We start from the raw sequence: 21,209 nt of genomic DNA, 5'->3' as shown, positions 1-21,209 counted from the left end.
AGTTGTGAATATGAATAACTGTGAATAAAGAACCTGTACCAGCAAGAAGCCTCTGCCTCATGAAATATCAGGAACGCTACATTGGCGTCAGAAGTTTAAAACGGTGAATTACCTCCAGAATCGGCAAAAATGGTTAACAAGTTCCTGAAGAGAGAGAAGCAAAGACTCAGGCGGGAGGCGGGGAGAGAAAGAGCCGGGGCGGACTACCAAGCACCCGAGGAGAAAGAAGACGGGGTAGACGCGGCCGCTACCACAGAGATCCAGGCGGGGATAGCAGCAGCAAGCCTGGGGTTTGTGATGATAAAATCCGAACTAAACGGCGATATCCCCGTAGCCACGGAAGCTACCCCGCGGCTCAAAGAGGCTAGCAGGCGGGCTAACGAGGCGGCGGAGAGAGCGGAAGAGCCGAGGCCGGTGAGAGTGAAGATCGAGCGGGTTGACAACACCGCTGTAACAATGGAGGCTGTGCCACGGCCCGGTGAAGCTAGCCGGAGAACCGGAGACAAAGACGAGACACGGGTCGAGGAGACGAAGGACGGCGGGCGGCGAGGAAGAAAGGAAATCACCCCGCCAAAATTCAACGGTAAAGGCGAATGGGAGCCATATTGCACAATGTTCAACGTAGCAGCGGAAATGAATGGCTGGTCGAGGGGAGAGAGAGCCAGTCATCTGGTAATGTCACTCGAGGGTGAAGCTATAACATGTGTAGCAGCAATGGCAGACACCAAAGACTTAGACGTGGTAATGGAGGCGTTTCGGACGATGCAAAGAAGAAGGCATTATGGTCGCAGAACTGTGTAACAGGCGTAGACGACCAGGGGAGTCGCTGCGGGCGCTAGCCACAGACATTGAGATCCTCAGCCGGCGTGTATACAGCCGGCTGCCGCCAGAAGCACTGGACGAGCTAGCCCGAAACTACTTCGTCCAGGCTATCGCGCCGCGAGGGCTACGAGAGCAAGTAATGCTGCAACGGCCAAAGACATTAGAAATAGCGCTAGAGCTGGCGTTTGAAAGAGAGACAGTAGAGGGCTGGACCATGAACAGCGAAGAGGGGAGAGCTGTCCCCGTAGTGAGAATGGCAGCGGAAAGCCCGATACAAGAAGAGCCAGCGTGGAAGACGGCTTTGGCAGAACAAGGCAACATGGTGAAAGAACTGTCCGAGTCAGTACAACAACTCAAAGAACAACTGCTCCGCAGAGCGACCCTGCAGCCCAACCCCGCTCGACAGCCCACCCAGCGGAACAACAGCTGGGCTAGAGGGAGCATGATCTGCTGGGGATGTGGGCGTCCCGGTCATCGGGAAGCAGACTGCCGCCGGAGAACGTGGAACCAGGGAAACGGTACGGGGCCCGTCCAGATGGGGCGAGACGGGTCTACGATGCCACAGTCCCCGTAGCCACAGCGTCGCAGGAGGGAGCCCACCGACAGCAACAGAGAGGTGGGGCTCCGCCGTGCCCCGAAGTAGACGACATCGCCGGAGCTGTCAACATGCAGAGCGGGCCGCGCGCGATGAACCGATGCCATGTTCCAGCCTACCTACAAGGGAGATACTGCGCCGCCCTGGTGGACACGGGGTGTACGGCGACGCTGGTGAACGTCAACATGATGCCCGAGGGGATGCGCCTGGAGCAGCCAGCAGCACAGCTGCTAAGAACAGTGTCCGGTGAGTTAATGCCAATGAGGGGGAGGGGACACGTAATGATAACAGTGGGGAGACAGACAGTGGACTTTCCGGTGTGGGTGGTAGAAATGGCGGGGCCTTGCATCCTGGGGGAAGACTACTTAACGATGAACAAATGCACAGTAGACCTAGGAAGAAGCACATTGACATTTGCAGAAGGAACGGTAGTCCAAATGAGCCAACCGCCCACCGTTCCAAGGGAACGGCCTAACGTTAACAACATCACCGTGTACCGCGTCACCGTAGAGCATGAACCCCACCTAGCAGACCCAACCCCCCCCCAAAACCACGCCCCTAGCCCACCTCCAAGCACTTGCCCTCAGCCAATGCAACAGGCAGAGGGAGAGACAGAGAGGTTAGAAATGCTCAGGACACTACACCAACGTCAGAGCGAGGGGTTAGAACCACAACAGAGCGACGAACTGTGGAGAGTACTAGAAGAGTACAAAGACATTTTCGCGATGACGGACGATGAACTAGGCTGCACTCACCTGGTAGAACACCAAATAGACACTGAAGGGGCGCAGCCCATCAGATCATATCCCCGTCGAATTCCAGCAGCAAGAAGAGATATAGCGAACGAAGCTGTAGAAAACATGCTGAGGGCAGGGATCATCGAGCCGTCAGAGAGCCCATGGGCATCGGGAGTAGTGTTGGTAAAAAAGAAAAATAGCGCAAAGATGCGATTTTGCGTAGACTATAGAGGGCTGAACAAAGTGACAAAAAAAGACGCGTACCCGATGCCCGTCATCGAGGAGCTACTAGACATAGTGGGGGAGTCAGCCTGGTTCTCCTCCCTAGACCTCCGCAGTGGGTACTGGCAGGTGCCCCTCTGCGACGATGCCAAGCCAAAGACCGCCTTCCGCACCGAGAGAGGACTGTGGCAGTTTCGAGTACTCAGTTTCGGGCTGTGTAACGCACCCGCAACGTTCGAGCGGTTAATGGAGAAACTGCTGGGGGACATTCCCCAAACAGAATGCGTCGTATACTTAGATGACATCTTGACACACAGGGGCTCGTTTCAGGCAGCGGTGGGAGCATTACGAAAAGTCCTACAGAAAATAGCAGCGGCGGGTCTAAAGCTACACCCAGATAAGTGCCACTTCCTGAAGAAGAGGGTAGAGTTCTTGGGACATGGCATCGGCGAGGGGGGCATCCGCACTCTAGAGGAAAAAACACGGGCAGTCTCAGAATGGCCCACCCCCAGAGACAAAAGTGAACTCGAGAGCTTCGTAGGGTTAGCATCCTACTACAGGAAGTTTGTAAAAGGATTTTCTGACATCGCAGAGCCACTGTTCCGGCTTAAAGAAAAGAACACAGACTTCGACTGGACAGCAAAATGCCACCTAGCGTTCGAAACCCTCAAGAAAGCGCTGACCAAGACCCCCGTGCTTAGAGCACCAGACCCCGCACTGCCGTTCCTATTAGACACTGATGCCAGCAATGGAGGTATGGGGGCCGTGCTGTCCCAGGCAGGGCCGGAGGGGGAGCAGGTGGTGGGGTATTTCAGTAAGACGTTTGATAAGACAGAAAGAAACTACTGCGTCACACGCCGGGAGCTCCTAGCAGTCGTAGAAGCACTGAGACACTTTAGATACTACCTCCTGGGACAGCCTCAGTTCACCATACGGACCGACCACTCAGCGCTGCAGTGGTTGTGGTCCTTCCGGGAGCCGGAGGGACAGGTGTGCCGCTGGTTAGAGAGAATGGCGGACTATAACTTCACCATAGAGCACAGAGCAGGGAGACACCACGTAAATGCAGATGCCCTGTCACGACGACCCTGCGCGGAAAGGGGGTGTGTGTACCGTGAGAAGAGAGAGGGGAGAGAGAGGGAGCTCCAAGAAGACGCTAGAATCTGCCCTAACCACACGGGAGATGGGCCAGTGTGCAAGACACTGCGGATGGCAGAAGCAGCAGATTGGAAGGGCCACCAGGAAAACGACAGGGAGCTGTCACCAGTGCTGCAGTGGGTAGAAGCGGGCCAGAAGCCGCAATGGGAGGAGGTGGCGGGGGCCACCGACACAACCAAAGGGCTGTGGGCAGGGTTTGACACCCTGAGATTGAACAGTGGAGTGCTGATGAAGTGCTGGAAAGAGCCAGCAACGGGAGAAAACAAGTGGCGAAAAGTAGTGCCAACGACACTGAGAGATGAGGTGTGCAGGAGCTGCCATGGGACAGTAGGGGCGGGCCACTTTGGGGTGAGCAAAACCCTCCGTCGCATCAGACAAGGCTTTTATTGGGGGAGGATGAGGAGAGACGTACAGGACTTCTGTCGGCGCTGCGACCTCTGCGCGGCGTACAAAGGGCCATTAGACCAGTCTCGCGCCCCGCTCCAACAGCTAGCAGCAGGAGCCCCCATGGAGAGGGTAGGGGTAGACGTGATGGGGCCGTTTCCACGCTCAGAGAGTGGAAATCGATACGTCCTAGTAGCTATGGACTACTTTACAAAATGGCCAGAGGCATACGCGCTGCCCGACCAGGAGGCGGGGACGGTGGTCGACGCACTAGTCACAGGCATGTTCAGTAGGTTCGGAGCACCAGAGACCCTACACAGTGACCAAGGAAGAAACTTCGAGTCACGAGTGTTCGCCACCATGTGCGAGAAACTGAACATTAGAAAGACACGGACCACAGCATTGCACCCCCAGAGCGATGGCCTAGTAGAAAGATTCAATAGGACACTGAAAAAGCAGTTGGCCATCCTCACGGAGGAGCACCAGAGGGACTGGGACACGCACCTGCCTCTCATCCTCATGGCCTACAGATCCGCAACACACGAGTCCACCTCCTGCACACCCGCCCTGCTCATGTTAGGTCGAGAACTGCGGACACCAGCAGAAATGGCGTTCGGCAAGCCACCGGATGCACCGGACGCTCCCCCGGGGAGAGAGTATGCCAGGAGGCTACAAGATCGATTAGAGTCCGCTCACAACTTCGCTCGGACCCAGCTAGAGAAAGCGGGCATGAGACAAAAAAGGAACTATGATGTGAGGGCAAAGGGAAACCATTTCCAGGGGGGGGAGTTGGTATGGGTGTACACACCCCGGAGAAAAAAAGGGCGTAGCCCTAAACTGGACTGTCACTGGACAGGCCCATGCAGGGTGATGGAGAGAATGGGGGAGGTGGTGTACCGGGTGCAGATGCCACTTGGTGGCAAGAAGGTACTCCACAGGGACAGGTTGGCCCCATACCGGGGGGGGTGCACCCTTCCCCCAGATCTCGGCCGCCCAGCGGTTTCACTTGGACAGAGTGAAAGAAGGAATCGGTTTCCACAGAGAGGGGCGTCCGGCCATGACCGGGCGGGCCCCACTCAGAGACTTGAAGCACCAGAGACACTGCAGGTGGGGTCAGGCCCACCGGCAGGTTCACAGAGACTAACACGGCCACGGAGAGAGCCAAGGGCTCCAGGACATTTGAGCAACTTCGAGTTGTACTAAAAAAATAAAATAAAAAAAAAATAAAAAAAATAAGGAGGAGATGGTGGTTGGAAGTGTTATAATGAAAAGTGGATGATGTGTATGGCATGAGATATTGTGGGGAGGAGACGTGGGAAAAGCCTGAGATGGAAACATAAGATGTGGTTAAAAAACAAAGAACTGTTAAAAAGAAAAAAAGATGCTGGGAGTGTTGGTACAGGGGAGGGGTGATGTGGTGTCAACGTGGGCGTTGACCTTATTGTTGGGCGGGGAGTATGTAGCGAATCAGCAGTACACACATAGTGGTGAGCAATGGTAGTGTCTCCACTACAGATAGGAACTGTGTGGGGGAGTGCTATGTTGGGGAGCACTATGCTGTGGGACCACTTCCGGACGGAGACTGAGCATGTGCAGTCAGTCTCCGCGCACTGCCTAGGGGGAAGCTGCTATCTATGAGCATGACAACAGCGGAGAGTTGTGAATATGAATAACTGTGAATAAAGAACCTGTACCAGCAAGAAGCCTCTGCCTCATGAAATATCAGGAACGCTACAATACAATAAAAAGAATAAAGCAAAGACTACCATCTACACATCAGGGGCCAGTTGCACCAACAGGGTTTAAGACTGGGTATAAGCTAAGTCGGTCATAACTTTACGACCTAACAGCTATGCCGGTTGCTGCACCAAGAGGGCTTATGCCTTCTTTTCACTAAGCCCAGGCTGGTCAGGAGGAGGCATAAACTGCCTGTGCCTGTAACAGAGATCTCCGTGGTAGTCTAGTCTATCAGCGGAGACCTGCTGTGATTGAGTCCTCACGGTCCTCATGGTCGTCAAGTCGCCTTCGAAGCATGAAATGCGATTATAACGACCTAGTTGTGCCTTCCCAAATGTTGACGTTAGTTTTTTAGAATTTAATACATAGAATTGGGAACGTTACATTCAATTTCATTCAGACTGCCTGGCACTCAATCGCCGCCATTTTCCCCCGGAGCTTCCACAGGAGGAGGGAGGGTGGGAGCAGGGAGGGTGTAGTGACGCACATACAGTAGTGGCCAGCAGGTCGCGAGGCACATTTTTGGGCCAATCAGGGGGCATTCGCCGGCAATTCACATGGACGCGCTTTGCTATGCCCGACATAGTTACGACCAGGCATAAACCGTGTTGGTGCAACCGGCATAAATCCACTCTTAAGACTGGTCTTAACAACGACCGGCATAGGAGTTATGACCAGGCATAACTAAGCCCTGTTGGTGCAACTGGCCTCAGAAGTGTGTATTCTAAACATGCAATCAAAACCCTCTGCAAATCTCAGGTTGCAGAAGGCATAACACGCAGCAGAGCACCAAAGGTGCTGTTCCAAACAACTGTCAAGCCGCGACAATCACAATCACGAAGCAAAAATGGTCACGTCACAATAGTAACAAGAAAACAACAAAATACATAAGAAAGAAAGAACATGGCAAAATAGTTATGCATTGCGGCAAGAGCAGCGCGTGGTAAAGATTTCATATATATTTTTAAACTGGACAAAGGGATGAGGAAGACTAATTTCAGACGAGTCTGCAGGTCATTCCAAGACCAAGGGCCAAAATAAAATAAACTCCTTTTTCAAGCCTCAGTCCACACAGTTGGTACCTTAAAACAGTTTTCATAAACTCTATGAGGGAGGAACAGTGGAGTCATTTGACGGCCTGAAGACTAAAATATTCTTTGCAACAGTCTCATTTCTTCCGCTTGTTACAAATAAGACCAAAAAATATACATGCTCCAAATCTGTGTCTTTTCTGGAATGTTCTTAAGCAACCCATACCAAAAAGATTGATCTTTTATGTTTATAAATCCTGTTCGAATTTTGATCTACTGATCACATCCGGAAGCAGTGGCAGATTGATTTGGAATGTCAGATAGCGCGGAAGATATGGGAACAGTTGTGTAAAATACACTTACTATTCTTGATTGTCTGGTTCATGTCACTTGGCTGGATTGTTAATTTCAGTTGTTGCAGGCTGAGTGTGTTTTATCTGGCTGACTGGTTTGATAAAGGGTCTTTTAAATTCAAATTCTCTCTTTTCTCTCTCTCTGTCTCTCTCTCTCTCTCTCTCTCTCTCTCTCTCTCTCTCTCTCTCTCTCTCTCTCTCTCTCTCTCTCTCTTCCCAGAGTCTGTGAGGCTGGTGAATGGGACTAGTCTGTGCTCAGGCAGACTGGAGGTGAAGCATAACAAGTTGTGGTCCTCAGTGTGTGAAGCTGACTTTGACCAGCAGGATGCGGAGGTGGTCTGTAGGGAGCTTGGCTGTGGGGCTCCTTCAGTCCTCCAGGGGGCGCTCTATGGAGAAGTGGATGCTCCAACATGGACCAAAAAGTTCCAGTGTCAAGGCAATGAGTCTGTTCTCCTGGACTGTGGAAGCCCAGGCTCAGCTAGAAACACCTGCGCACCGGGTAAAGCTGTTGGACTCACCTGCTCAGGTAGAAGAGGAGCTGCAGCTTGGGTTTGGCTTTATTTCTGTTCTAATCAAAGTGACTTTACTTCTTTTACTGATGACTCTCTTGTCTCTGTTCAGAGCCTGATGGTGTCAGGTTGGTGGGAGGAGCCAGCCGCTGTGCTGGTGGACTGGAGATGAAACGCCATGCAGACTGGAGACCAGTGGATGACAGTGTGGTGACCTCTGTCTGGAACCTGAAGTCAGCAGCTGTAGTGTGCCGACAGCTGGACTGTGGCTCTGCTGTTTCCACAGAAAGGATATGGTATTCCTCAGCAACATCTGTATGGAGGATCAGTTCTTCCTGTCTTCACTCTGGGTCTACGCTGAGCGAGTGTGTATCAACATGGTTTGACTCTGACTCTTCTCTTTCCAGCCTGAAGGTCACCTGCTCAGGTAACACCGTCAATGACATCAACTATGAGACTGTTTCCAGTCTCGTCTGTCTGTCTGTCTGTCTGTCTGTCTGTCTGTCTTCCTCTCAGTTTAATTAAATGCATGTTGTCAAATCAGCACACTATATCAGTTACAGATCAACATTTTCACATTAAAATCCCCTCACACTTAAAATGACATAGATTTAACATGTAACATACATGTGATACAAATATCAAAATATAATAATATAATAATAATAATAATGATTATATAATACTCAACAATGATAAAACATAAAGAGGTGATTAATAATGAATGAAATTAAAGTGTAACAAATCATCTAGGATTTCCAGGCTATGAGTGATGGAGGAGCCATTGGGCTCTATCTTCCCAAAAGCGCTAATTTAGCGTTTGCGCTCGTTTAACGCCGTGCGCAATGCAAATTGGGGGCGGACACAAGCGCATGCCTGTGATAATTGTACTGGGCATTGGCTGTCCCATGCCAAAGCAGGCGTTTCAGCCCTAAAATGTGGGATTGATGGCATTACCCTATCGTCAGCAGCGCGCAATTACTTTGCGCTAAGAGCTTTGAAAAGGACCTCTTACGCGCAAATACCTCTCTGCACTGGGTGCGGTGCACGGAGATTACGGCTGCGCTCCCAGCGCAGAGAGGTATTTGCGCAGTGGAAAGTGGAATTCCTTTTGGATATGTCATTACGCACAGCCTTGCCACACCAAGACATCAAATTATGCTGCTAAAATTGGGTAATAGCAGATAATTCAGTGAGGCAATCAACTATAACTCACTGAGAAACTTTTATCACATCGCAAAGAGGGAAATGAATTGAGAAAACTTGTTGGACAATGGACATAAGCTATTTACCTTCATAAGCCGGAGGGTCGTTGGCACCACAGACGATCTGTCAATAAGCTCCCTCTGTCCTCGCACGAGTGAGTACACTCTATTACGCATGGAGAGAATTACAGCATATTGCATTCCTCGGGCAAACAGCCATTGCGAGACGGGAATCTGATTGGTTTTGATTGACGTAATACCCATCCTTGCCTGGCCACGCCTGTGAATAATTCTGGTAGTTAAGACCGCCCAAATCCCGTTTGCGCAGGCATATGGGGGCAGATGATTTTGGCACGGCTCTAATTTGCGCTTGCGACAGGTGCCGTGAACATTTCCACATCCCGGCCGAGAATTGCATCCCCAACATATTTCGGGGCTCTTTTAACTTAGAAATCAGGGAAGTCACGTCTACCAGACAATTATATCACTTTTAAACAGATACATGTCTGTATAAATCATTACAAGTATGCTCCCGTGAGGTGGGGATGCTTTTCTTTGCTGCTCGGCGGGGGAGCAAAACTCGGCAGAACCCCTGGCGGAGAGCTAGGCTGTTTGGGCTGTTTGTATGTTTTCTCCCAAGAGGAGACAGATTTTCTCTGCATGTGACACTTAATGTAATCTTGGTATTCTAGGGAAATATATCTCTCTAATACCTCTCTCTCTCTCTTGATGCTCTCTCTATCTCCAGAGTCTGTGAGGCTGGTGAATGGGACCAGTCTGTGCTCAGGCAGGCTGGAGGTGAAGTATAACCAGTCGTGGTCCTCAGTGTGTGACGCAGACTTTGACCAGCAGGATGCAGAGGTGGTCTGTAGGGAGCTTGGCTGTGGGGCTCCTTCAGTCCTCCAGGGGGCGCTTTATGGAGAAGTGGAGGAGGCCCTAATGTGGACCAAAGAGTTCCAGTGTGAAGGGAATGAGTCTGCCCTCCTGGACTGTGGAAGCCCAGGCTCAGCTAGAAACACCTGCTCACCTGGCAAAGCCGTTGCACTCACCTGCTCAGGTAGAAGAGGAGCTGCAGCTTGGATTAGGCTTCATTTCTGTTTTAATCACAATGACTACTTCTGTTACTAATGACTATCTTGTCTCCGTTCAGCTGATGACATCAGGCTGGTGGGAGGAGCTAGCCGCTGTGCTGGTGAACTGGAGATGAAACATGATGGAGACTGGAGACCATTGGGTGGCTGGGACCAGACGACACTAGCTGTAGTGTGCAGGCAGCTCGACTGTGGCTCTGTTGTCTCCACAGTACAGAGAGAGAATTCGTCAGAAAGAGCTGAATGGAGGATGGCTTTTCGCTGTGATGGGTCTGAGTCTGCTCTGAGGGAGTGTGCAGAAAAGACGGGTTCTTATAATAGCTCTTCAGGCCTGGAGCTGATCTGCTCAGGTAACCCTGAGCACCAAGTCGTCATCATCTATCTGTTTACAGATCTGCTGTTCCAGCCAATCACCTCCCTCTCTGTTTACAGATCTGCTGTTCCAGCCAGTCATCTCCCTCTCTGTTTACAGATCTGCTGTTGCACACAATAATCTCCCTCTCTGTTTACAGATCTGCTGTTCCAGCCAAACATCTCCCTCTCTTTTATGGACAGGGACTTCGAGGCCCAGCTGCAGGGGGTTCAGGTGTTCAGGGGCTACAGCTTCACCATCAGCTGCTCCATCCAGCCACAGTATCCAGGAGGCTCCTTCCACCTCATCTTCACCTCCTCCAATACAGCACACACCCAGACCCAGCCAGCTGTCAATCACTCTGCCCTCCACACAGCAGACAACCACACCCAGCCAGCTGTCAATCACTCTGCCCTCAACATAGCAGACAACCACACCCAGCCAGCTGTCAATCACTCTGCCCTCAACACAGCAGACAACCACACCCAGCCAGCTGTCAATCACTCTGCCCTCAACACAGCAGACAACCACACCCAGCCAGCTGTCAATCACTCTGCTCTCAACACAGCAGACAACCACACCCAGCCAGCTGTCAATCACTCTGCCCTCAACACAGCAGACAACCACACCCAGCCAGCTGTCAATCACTCTGCCCTACACACAGCAGACAACCACACCCAGCCAGCTGTCAATCACTCTGCCCTACACACAGCAGACTTTTACACCCAGCCAGCTGTCAATCACTCTGCCCACTTCCTGTTTCCTGCTGCAGACTACGCCCACCAAGGGATCTACAGATGTGTTTATCGCCTCTCTGTTTTCTCTCATAACTTCTCCTCTGAGAGCCAGCCCCTCTCTCTCACTGTCTCAGGTAAGCTGAGGGGGAAGCTGAAGCTGAATCCAACAGGAATATGTGACTATATATGTGATATGTGTTAACAATCCATTTGATTGATTTGAAACGGACTCTCTGCAGATATGTGGCTTTTTAATATTTGAGAGTGAATCAAGCAGAGATGTTAATGTGACCTTCACTTAGTGCTTTTAAGGGTCTTAGAGCAACATGAACTTTATCTGCAATGGGAGCTGTTGTTCTCATGATGTCAACTGATCTGGTGTGATGATTCTGAATGTGTTGCAGGCTATCCAACAGATGTCACCATCAGACTCGCTGTCATGCTGCCGCTGATTGTCGTGGTGTTGCTCGTCACTGGCCTCTGCTTCTACTTCAAGGTACTGAACATCTTTATTCAAACATCTCCTCATATTGAAACAACAGGAACAGTTGATTTCCAATCAGAGTCGGCGGCAGAGACTAATTCGTGGGTGGGCATTCAATCTGATGGAGCGGGCATGATTTCACAGCTATTACGCCACCAGAGGACACGCAGTATTAGAGCAAACAAATGCATTGCTGCCTCTGTAGGTAGACTATACTTTTTTTGCTAGAAGAGAGATGTGATCCAGTAACAGAGGCGGCTCTTGTCATGTCTCTCCAGGCCTCCAGGAGGCAGATGCCAGGAAGAAAGAAAGACATTGAGCGCGTTTATTATAACGTTGGTCGTGCCGGTGCTGAAGCTGGGCTGGATTATTATAACCTTGGTGACTCCGGCGCTGAAGGCGGGCCACATTATGAGTACCTCGGTGGGTCCAGTGCTGACGGAAGAGAGGAGGACATCGAGCTGGATAGCCTTGGCGGTTCCAATGCTGAAGAGGGGCCGGGTGAAGAGGCAGGAGCCCAGGGAACAGAGTAGGATCTCCTAGCAGCTCAACTCGCATCCTTTCAGCCTAAAGATCTGAGGATGGAAAGCTTCGTTCTCTGTGTAAATCTCTGTACAATAGATCATGATGTGCTTCAGATGTATTGATTTAGATGTGTAAGCTTAGTGTTGTGATGTTTTGTGAAGCTTCAGTCAGTAGACTTGGGGAGGAAAGGCAAACTTGATGATTGTTTGTACTACTACTGACTGGCTGCGACTGTCCCAACCTCCGACCACGTTACCACACAGGAGAGCACATTTTTCAATTGTCACTAACCACTTAACTTCTGCAAATGTTTTAATTGATTTATATATTATCTTTTTGTACTTGTCTTAATTGATTGGTTTTTATAGCTTGCATCTTTTATTAGCTGTATAAAGCTGTTTATTTGGTTGTTTCCTTCTAAAGCTGCAGTAGGCAGTTTTAAACATCAATGGAATTTGAATCATAGCAACATAGTAAAGAGAATTCCCCTTGTGTGTGTGCTGTGATTGGCTTATGTTATGTTACTGTAGCTTTCTGTGTCATACCTACAAAATGATGATAGAATAATATTGCCTTTAACTTGTATCTTTTATTATTATTTTATATCTGTTTTTATATGCAATATTGTTTTCTCAGAGGTTAAAGGAACACGGCAACATTTTGGGAGATTCGCATATTCCCCATAGTAAGATGAGAAGATGCCATATATATATATATATATATATATATATATATATATATATATATATATATATATATATATACAGTATATGAAGCACATTGAGTTTCCATGCAGTGTATTGTGCTAAGCTCATAGTTTGTTAACTTTCAGACAACAAAAAACTGAGTTCGGACCAGACAATATTGCTTCGTCTTTTATTGATTATTATAGTTGATTGGTTGATTGATAATAATCAAGAAATGTGTGAAAAAAGAATGTGGTCAACAGTGCAAACAGTATACAGATTTAGACATATTTTGTAATAAAGGCCAGCTAGTCACTGGTTAGACTGCCAAATACCAACAGGGCAGAAACAATGTGGGTCTAGTTTTTATGAAGTTATGTTTATGTTATTGGCTTAGTATTTTAACAGTCAGACCAGTGAGAAATGTGTTGGTAAGATCTGTATGGACTAACAACTGGCTTTGGATGGACATAGTCTGTATCACTGTATTGATGGATGATCTATTTCTGTTGACTGATTGAACTGGAAGGGAATAAAAATTGACAATAGAGCTTCAAAGCCTGACATCATCATGGTGCAAGTGACATCATCATGGTGCAAGTGACATCATCATGGTGCAAGTGACATCATCATGGTGCAAGTGACATTGTGATGGCAGTTATGACAGCACATGATGGTGGCCTGGGCGGTGTCAGACGTTCATGGCACAAACATAAGACTTTTTGTTAGAACAGGAAACGTCATTCCACAAGTTCTCTGTAGTCAGAGGGGAAAACAACACAACAACAAAACAAAATATTAAGCACTTTAGAGGCGTTCACCAAGCATTCCAAGACTTTCTTCACTAGATTATAAAGACTAAAGATAAAAATAAGAATACAGGAAATTATGATCTTCAGTATTGTTATTACTTCACAATAAAGTGAAGAAATAATATTTTTTTGGTACCTTTGAAGTTAATCGTTCCACAGTTTTCTGTGTTCAAGTTGTTTGGTTCTAGATCATGCCAGTTTGCATAGTCATTCTTGGTGCCATCACTCCACTGCCACACTCCCTCCTGGATGAAGAAGTGTACACATTACTGGCTTCTCTAATTCAGTTACTGCGTCACTCTTTTGCCTCCAACAACACCCAAAGGGTTTGACAGTAAAGACCCTGACAACCAAAATCCACAACAGCCTGTGAGTGCTGCTTCCTCTACAAGCCTTCTATAATTTAGGGTCTTATGTGCATAATTGTAAGCATCTAAAAGTTGTAGACATTAGTTTCAATTCAAATCCTGAATCTTGCCATTTTGCAGTTTTCTGAGGTTGAAATTTGGATCGTGACTTAATGACTAAGGAAAATGGGTCATTGGGATAGACCTTCTGCTGTAGGGTATGGATATAGACATTTATTCCTCCTTGGTGCTCACTCCCATAGCACAAATCTGTGTATCAGTAAATGTCTCACCATATTCACATCCATGAATCCAATCCAGGTTGCTTTGTTGGCGTCAGTCACTTTGTTAATCATCCCTCTGAGTAAGTTGTGCTCGTCTAAACTGTGGATTGAGGCCAGATTCCCACCTTGGGAAATGCAGTCGAGCTAATGGACGAGAAGCAAAGATATAAAGAGAGGAGTGAGTGGAGCAGAGAAATGCAGAGAACAAGGAAGAGTTGGACAGAGGGGAACAAAGAAATAATATGAGAGAGAGAGACAGAGAGAGACAGAGAGAGAGAGCGAGAGAGAGAGAGAGACAGAGAGAGATGAACATAGAGAGAGAGAGAGAGAGAGATGAACAGAGAGAATGGGGTAGAGACAAGCATGTAACACAACATGACCTGAGATGGTGTAACATACTGTACTGTAGGCCTGTGGGTCAATAAGCTATAGGTTATCTGTCTGATTAATTATTATCAGACAGACATAATGTATTTATTTTGTAACTAACAATAGCAGTCTAGAAAGAAATAGTCCTCTGTACATTTGAAATGTTTTGATCAACCAACAATTATCACATAGTCAATCCAAACCCCTCTGAGTGTGAATCACTCTAAAGTACAAACAGTTCTAAGTATCAATGTGCATAATACAATGTGATGTTAATGCAGTTTATGAAGACTTGAAATAGACTTGTGCTTCTTTTCCTGAATGATCCTGTTAGCAACAAGCGGTATTAGAGCATTGGCAGAAACACAGCATGATAGCAATAACCATGATTGTTCCATCAGATACCTCTGCTTCCAGCCAAGTCTTTGCACTGTGAGTGTAGCTGAAACAGCGAGCGCCAAGCTGGGTCCACCCAGAAGGACAGCAAGCTACCTCTTGTTCTGCTCCAATGTTAGAAAGAAGATCAAATAAAGATCAGTCTTGGATAACAAATACTTGAGTCGACATAAAATGATGTGAAATGATCCTTTGTAGTCTTAGTAAAAAACGACTTCAATTTATTGTGAGAGTGAAAACTAGCTAGATTCAAGTTCAAAACATGTGTGTGAAACTGACCAATCAAATGAGCAGGCACATGCATAATAATCATTTGTTGCTGGTGGTCATGAGATGATGTTTTGTTTAAGTTAAAATAGTCAAAGTTACAGTTTCATTTGGTCCCACGAGAGGGTTGAAAAATACAGAACAAATGACACAATATTACTTCAAAATTAGCATTTCCTTTTGCATTTGGGAAGGCCATCAAGCTCATGACTGAGCAGCACCTGAGAAAAATAAGTCCAACTAAAAGAATGTAAAGAAGAAATAACAGTGAGAGGTACCAACCTGACAAGGCGACTTTGCACTCCTGTAAACACAAAGAACACATTCTCAGCAATGAAATCAATCAATTTGCTCCTTTAGCAGTATTCTAGCTCAAGACTATTAGTAATACAGTACATATAATATAAATGACATTATAAAACGCCTCTCTCAAATCAAGCAATCTGATTGGTTCACAGCCATTGTATAAATCCAATAACCCACTCCAATAACCCATGGCCATGGGTTATTGGTTGTCATGGCAACTCTCTTACTAAAAGCCTTTGGTTACCTCAAAAGAAACAAATGGCGGAGACAGCTGTCAGATCCTTGTGAATCGATCTTCGCTTATAACTTTACTAATACTTCGCAGAAAATTATGTTTTGTACAAGAATAAATGCGGGCTAATGTCTTCTTTGCAAAAAAAAAGGCTGTTAACCCCGCATTTAACCCCGTAACGTTAGTTGGTGTCGGGCTTTGCAGAAAGCACTCAGCTTCTCAGCAAGCGCTGAGAATGCAGCGCTGCGCTCGAGCTGCGTGTCGGCTTTCCAGAAAGCACTCAGCTTCTCAGCAAGCGCTGAGAATGCAGCGCTGCGCTCGAGCTGCCTGTCGGCTTTCCAGAAAGCTCTCAGCTTCTCAGCAAGCGCCAGGATTGGCCAATGTCAACTTCAGTCTCCAGAACGATCCAATCAAATCACCCGCACGTTCTTGCGGTCCCGCCTTACAGTAGTGTTTCAACTGACTCTATCAGAATACCATGCCAGTTGGACTTATAGTATTATTATTATTATATTATTATACTTGGAAACCGTTTTATAAAAGCAATATAGCACTCGAGCTGCGTGGTGTTGTGGCATATATCCCGCTGATAAGCTGTTATCCCACTCGGCCTGCAGCCTCGTGGGATAACAGCTTATCAGCGGGATATATTCGCCACAACACACTTGCTCTCATGCTATATTGCTTAATTATATGTTATAATGAAACTATTTTATACAGTATATGTGAAGTAGGAGGCGTCAGTATAATTCAACGCATCTTCATCGTATAGGCTCTCATATTCCTCTTATAGTATATATATATATATATATATATATATATATATATATATATATATTACACACACACACACACACACACACACACACACACACACACACACACACCTACACACACACACACACACACACACACACACACACACACACACACACACACACACACGACCTCCATGCAAAATGTCAGCCTCCTTTGCTGAAAACTGCCCGCTAAAGGGTGGTGAACTTTTTGTGGACCAACCAACCGACTAGTGACTTATTTATAGCTAAAACATTTAAACTAATATTTCTGTAGATTTCACTTACACGCTGTCCATAGACCAATCCACTGGTCAAGCAGAGCATCACCACAAACTGAAAACCAGATGCCATCTGTGGAAAGATATGAGACAAGTAATGTATAATATAAAATATGTCAAATATCACCACCACCACATCCAAGATGTTATATGTGCCAGGCAACACTTTAGTGAGTCCATAGCAACCAGCAGCATTGGGCTTTACATGGAGAGACTACTGACTATAGGCTAAAAATCAATCAATAGAAGAATAATCTTTCCTGTAGCGATGCATAAAAACAGATGTCAGGTGAGAAGTATTTAAAATCTTACCTTTGTTCTGATGAGAGTTGATCTAATGAGGTTAGACTAACAGCAGCAGGTAGCAGAGTGTCATGGAAGAGGAAACACAGACTTTATATACTGTTTTGTCTGTGTACTTTGGGTCAAGAACTGACCATGTGGCATCTTCTAATGATGACAGTACCAACAGAAATCTATCAAATAATCCATCTATTGCTACAAGACATCAATGAATTATTTTAAGACAGTCGTTACTGCCTTGAGTAAATACAGTTACATCAAATTATTTAGAATTACATACAAGGATGAACTGCTAATGTTGACTGATGCCACCCTGTGGCGTGGCTGCTTTGACAAGATATGCTTTCAGTGTGCTACTGACTAGGATGACCAGGATGTTGCTTAGAAGTTCATGTCATGCATGACAAATAGGCATACAGCACAGAGGGATTTGTTCAAGTGTTATCCCTCGATATGAATGCTCACCCTAATTGGGTATTTACACACGTTTTAAATGTGTTACTGATAACAACATGGCCAGGATGTTCTTTAGAAGCTAAACAATATGACAGATACGCATACAGAGAGAATTTGCCCACAGTCTTAGACAGTCTTTGATTATTTGATCCTGGCTGGAACACCTACCAGTCAAAGCTCCAGCGCAATCATCTTATTCCCCTAAATCAATTCAAACAAGTTCTCCACAGCAGTCTCATGCAAGATGGCTGCTCGTGTTTCTGATCGAAATGGTGACCTTTTTTTATTGTACATATCTTTGTATTTTTCTTTTGTGTACTGTTGTGTATGTTTTATTGTGTAACCCCTGCTGCCATTTCTTAGCCAGGTATTTTATCCATTTTTCTTCTTTTCAGACCTTGGATTATAGTGTTAGCAATGCCAGAATTAATAATAATAATAATAATTTAAAAAAGTGTGGTCACTTCGTTAGGTTGACCCAGCTACTGTAGCCTACCTTGAAAGGTGCTGTCACATAGGCCCAGGAGGACTTTAACAAAATCACTAATGAAATTAAATTAGCTAATTCTCTCAATAGTTTTAAAAAATCTTCTAAAGAAATCATGCTGAGTAAGCTACAGTAGTGCAAAACCTTCCTTTGACTGTTTTTTGAACTTGTGTTGGTTTGTATCTCCTTTTTATTCTTGTTTTTACACATGTTTTATCATGTGTATTATTGTATTGTACGGTATTGTATTATTGTGTATTGTAGCGTCATTCCCTTTTCTGTTTGCCTCCTAGCCGAGGCCTCAGAGCCACAATGGCAGCCTCGGGCAGCCTCGGTTTCCTCATCCGGGGTCTGTGAATCCAACTCTCGCCCCAAGTCCCGCTGAAGTCTCGTGAGTTTCCTTCTGACTCCTTTGTCTACCTGGCTATTGTCTACCAGAAATCACCGCGCACCGGGGTCATTTTCCCACGACTATCGACTTGTTTACAACAACGGATGAAGAGCTAATCGAAATTGAAGAGCGGACGAGGAGAGAGAGAGAGGAACAACAGGCCAGGGACGAACAAGCGATGCACGGCCGAGAACAGAGGAGGAATGCCTCTATTGGATTCACAGACCCCGGATGACGAAACCGAGGCTGCCCGAAGCTGCCCGAGGCAGCCCAGAGGAGACTAGACAGATTCACGTTCATATATGGACGAGATAATTATGAGGATATGAACCGCTACGTTCCAGAAAATACGTTATTTGCAGTGTGTACTACGTATGCCCCGTTTTCGGCCGTTTTGGCCAGTTCAGACTCTACTCGGACCTGAATATCTTCTATGGCGATCCGAATGAAACCAAAGTTATCTGGGTGAGTAAAACATCATATTTTAAGCTGGAAATAAGGTCTGGGGAGTAAAAAAAAAACAGAATTTTGCTTTAAGTCTTAAAACGAAATCCTCAAAATTCAACTTAAATATTAGTTTAGGATCTCTGGGTATGGTTAAGCCAAGATAGGTGAGGCGGTCCTTTGCCAATTTGTATTGGAGATTTTCCTGGAAACTGGGAGTAAAGACATAGGCATAAAAATCACTCTTCGTCCAGTTGATTGTATATCCGGACAGCTTACCGAAGGACGTGATTAATTCTGGTAGAGTGGGGATCGATTTTTCTGATTTTTGTAGATATATTATTACATCGTCGGCGTACAAACTGATACGCGTCTCAATACCCCCGATCCTTCAGACCTGCAATACTTGGGTGACTACGTAATTTTAAGGCAAGGGGCTCGAGCGCAACGGCGAAGAGGGCCAGCAAGAGAGTGCAGCCCTGCTGAACCGAGCAAAGTAATGGAAATTGGGTTGACCTGTCACCATTGGTTATAACTGAACATGTTGCACTAGCATATATGAGCTTAAATCGGAATCTGTGCAATGACTCGAACATATAAGGCCACTCAACCTGATCCAATGCCTTCTGTGCGTCGAGTGATAAAATCGCTGCACGCACTGGTCTTACTATGATCTGCATATAGCTGTATATGGTGTTGAGGAGGCATCTGACTTTGAAGAAACAGAACCTATTCGGGATTCACCGAATGTTTACGACTGTTGTCATTAAATGTCATTCAGTTGATAAAGACACTTTCTATGCACTAACTATGGCAAGGGAAATTATTTTAAATATAATGCCAGCAAGAGTGTGGTTTTAATATGCATATGCAAACATGATGGAGACTGGAGACCATTGGGTGGCTGGGACCAGACGTCACTAGCTGTAGTGTGCAGGCAGCTCGACTGTGGCTCTGTTGTCTCCACAGTACAGAGAGAGAATTCGTCAGAAAGAGCTGAATGGAGGACGGCTTTTCGCTGTGATGGGTCTGAGTGTGCTCTGAGGGAGTGTGCAGAAAAGACGGGTTCTTATAATAGCTCTTCAGGCCTGGAGCTGATCTGCTCAGGTAACCCTGAGCACCAAGTCGTCATCATCTATCTGTTTACAGATCTGCTGTTCCAGCCAATCACCTCCCTCTCTGTTTACAGATCTGCTGTTCCAGCCAGTCATCTCCCTCTCTGTTTACAGATCTGCTGTTGCACACAATAATCTCCCTCTCTGTTTACAGATCTGCTGTTCCAGCCAAACATCTGTTTGTTGTTGGTCATGATTAACGGTCCGCATCAACAGGGCTGAATCATTGACGGTGGTGGTGTAGTTAGGGATTGTTTGTTGGTCATGATTAACGGTCCGCATCAACAGGGCTGAATCATTGACAGTGGTGGTGTAGTTAGGGATTGTTTGTTGTTGGTCATGATTAACGGTCCGCATCAACAGGGCTGAATCATTGACAGTGGTGGTGTAGTCAGGAATGTCATACCGAATTGACCTGGATAGCTAGGCTTAGATAGTGAGGTAATATGCAGTTGTGCGGTGGTAGCATGGAGGGGGGTGTTTCCAGGACGCTGGATTACACCGTTAAGCCTTCTTGAGGTGTCGTGGGCCTAACTTAACGAAACGTCGGTGAAGGAAGGTGCCCACTTGAAAACCCCAATGACATGCTTCATACTGCTGTTGGCTAGGGTAGGTAACTGGTGATTTGTGTCTTGTTTATTAGTTTGTTAGCCTGTTAGCTTGTTTTATTCTGGATTGGGCTTCTAAATGTGTTTTTCCTCGGATTTTGGCACAAGGGATAGTAACATCTTGTCCTGTGTATTAATTAATACTCTCCCTCTCTTCTATGGACAGGGACTTCGAGGCCCAGCTGCAGGGGGTTCAGGTGTTCAGGGGCTACAGCTTCACCATCAGCTGCTCCATCCAGCCACAGTATCCAGGAGGCTCCTTCCACCTCATCTTCACCTCCTCCAATACAGCACACACCCAGACCCAGCCAGCTGTCAATCACTCTGCCCTCCACACAGCAGACAACCACACCCAGCCAGCTGTCAATCACTCTGCCCTCAACACAGCAGACAACCACACCCAGCCAGCTGTCAATCACTCTGCCCTCAACACAGCAGACAACCACACCCAGCCAGCTGTCAATCACTCTGCTCTCAACACAGCAGACAACCACACCCAGCCAGCTGTCAATCACTCTGCTCCCAACACAGCAGACAACCACACCCAGCCAGCTGTCAATCACTCTGCCCTACACACAGCAGACAACCACACCCAGCCAGCTGTCAATCACTCTGCCCTACACACAGCAGACTTTTACACCCAGCCAGCTGTCAATCACTCTGCCCACTTCCTGTTTCCTGCTGCA

General features: G+C 46.9%; 3 protein-coding genes across 3 annotated transcripts in view; 2 read left to right on the top strand and 1 right to left on the bottom strand.

Moving 5' to 3' along the window:
* Positions 1-12,519, top strand: part of LOC310781600 (uncharacterized protein) — a gene marked incomplete at its 5' end in the record, with an annotated part of 33,220 nt that extends 20,701 nt beyond the window's left edge. The window contains 9 exons of the mRNA XM_083642209.1: positions 7,260-7,565; positions 7,661-7,844; positions 7,956-7,975; positions 9,502-9,810; positions 9,904-10,194; positions 10,357-10,643; positions 10,782-11,067; positions 11,338-11,429; positions 11,696-12,519. Coding sequence (XP_083498335.1) covers positions 7,260-7,565; positions 7,661-7,844; positions 7,956-7,975; positions 9,502-9,810; positions 9,904-10,194; positions 10,357-10,643; positions 10,782-11,067; positions 11,338-11,429; positions 11,696-11,950 — 2,030 coding nt within the window. The 3' untranslated portion in view covers positions 11,951-12,519. The remainder of the gene's footprint in view (positions 1-7,259; positions 7,566-7,660; positions 7,845-7,955; positions 7,976-9,501; positions 9,811-9,903; positions 10,195-10,356; positions 10,644-10,781; positions 11,068-11,337; positions 11,430-11,695) is intronic.
* Positions 1-21,209, top strand: part of LOC310780720 (uncharacterized protein) — a gene marked incomplete at both ends in the record, with an annotated part of 166,718 nt that overhangs the window by 30,207 nt on the left and 115,302 nt on the right. The gene's annotated exons all lie outside the window — the stretch shown is intronic.
* LOC310781413 (galactose-specific lectin nattectin-like) lies at positions 12,805-17,101 on the bottom strand. The gene is made up of 7 exons (XM_083642038.1): positions 17,032-17,101; positions 16,727-16,792; positions 15,386-15,407; positions 14,846-14,940; positions 14,081-14,215; positions 13,577-13,685; positions 12,805-13,384 (listed from the first exon to the last, which is right to left on the bottom strand). The coding sequence occupies exons 2-7, from the start codon at positions 16,790-16,792 to the stop codon at positions 13,320-13,322; spliced, it is 492 nt and encodes a 163-aa protein (XP_083498164.1). The 5' UTR covers positions 17,032-17,101; the 3' UTR covers positions 12,805-13,319.

The sequence above is a fragment of the Poromitra crassiceps genome (genome assembly GCF_964638095.1).
Source record: "Poromitra crassiceps genome assembly, chromosome: 8".
Taxonomy (NCBI): domain Eukaryota; kingdom Metazoa; phylum Chordata; class Actinopteri; order Beryciformes; family Melamphaidae; genus Poromitra; species Poromitra crassiceps.
The sequence above is the reverse complement of the archived record's forward strand: the minus strand, read 5'-3'. Positions and strand labels throughout refer to the sequence as shown.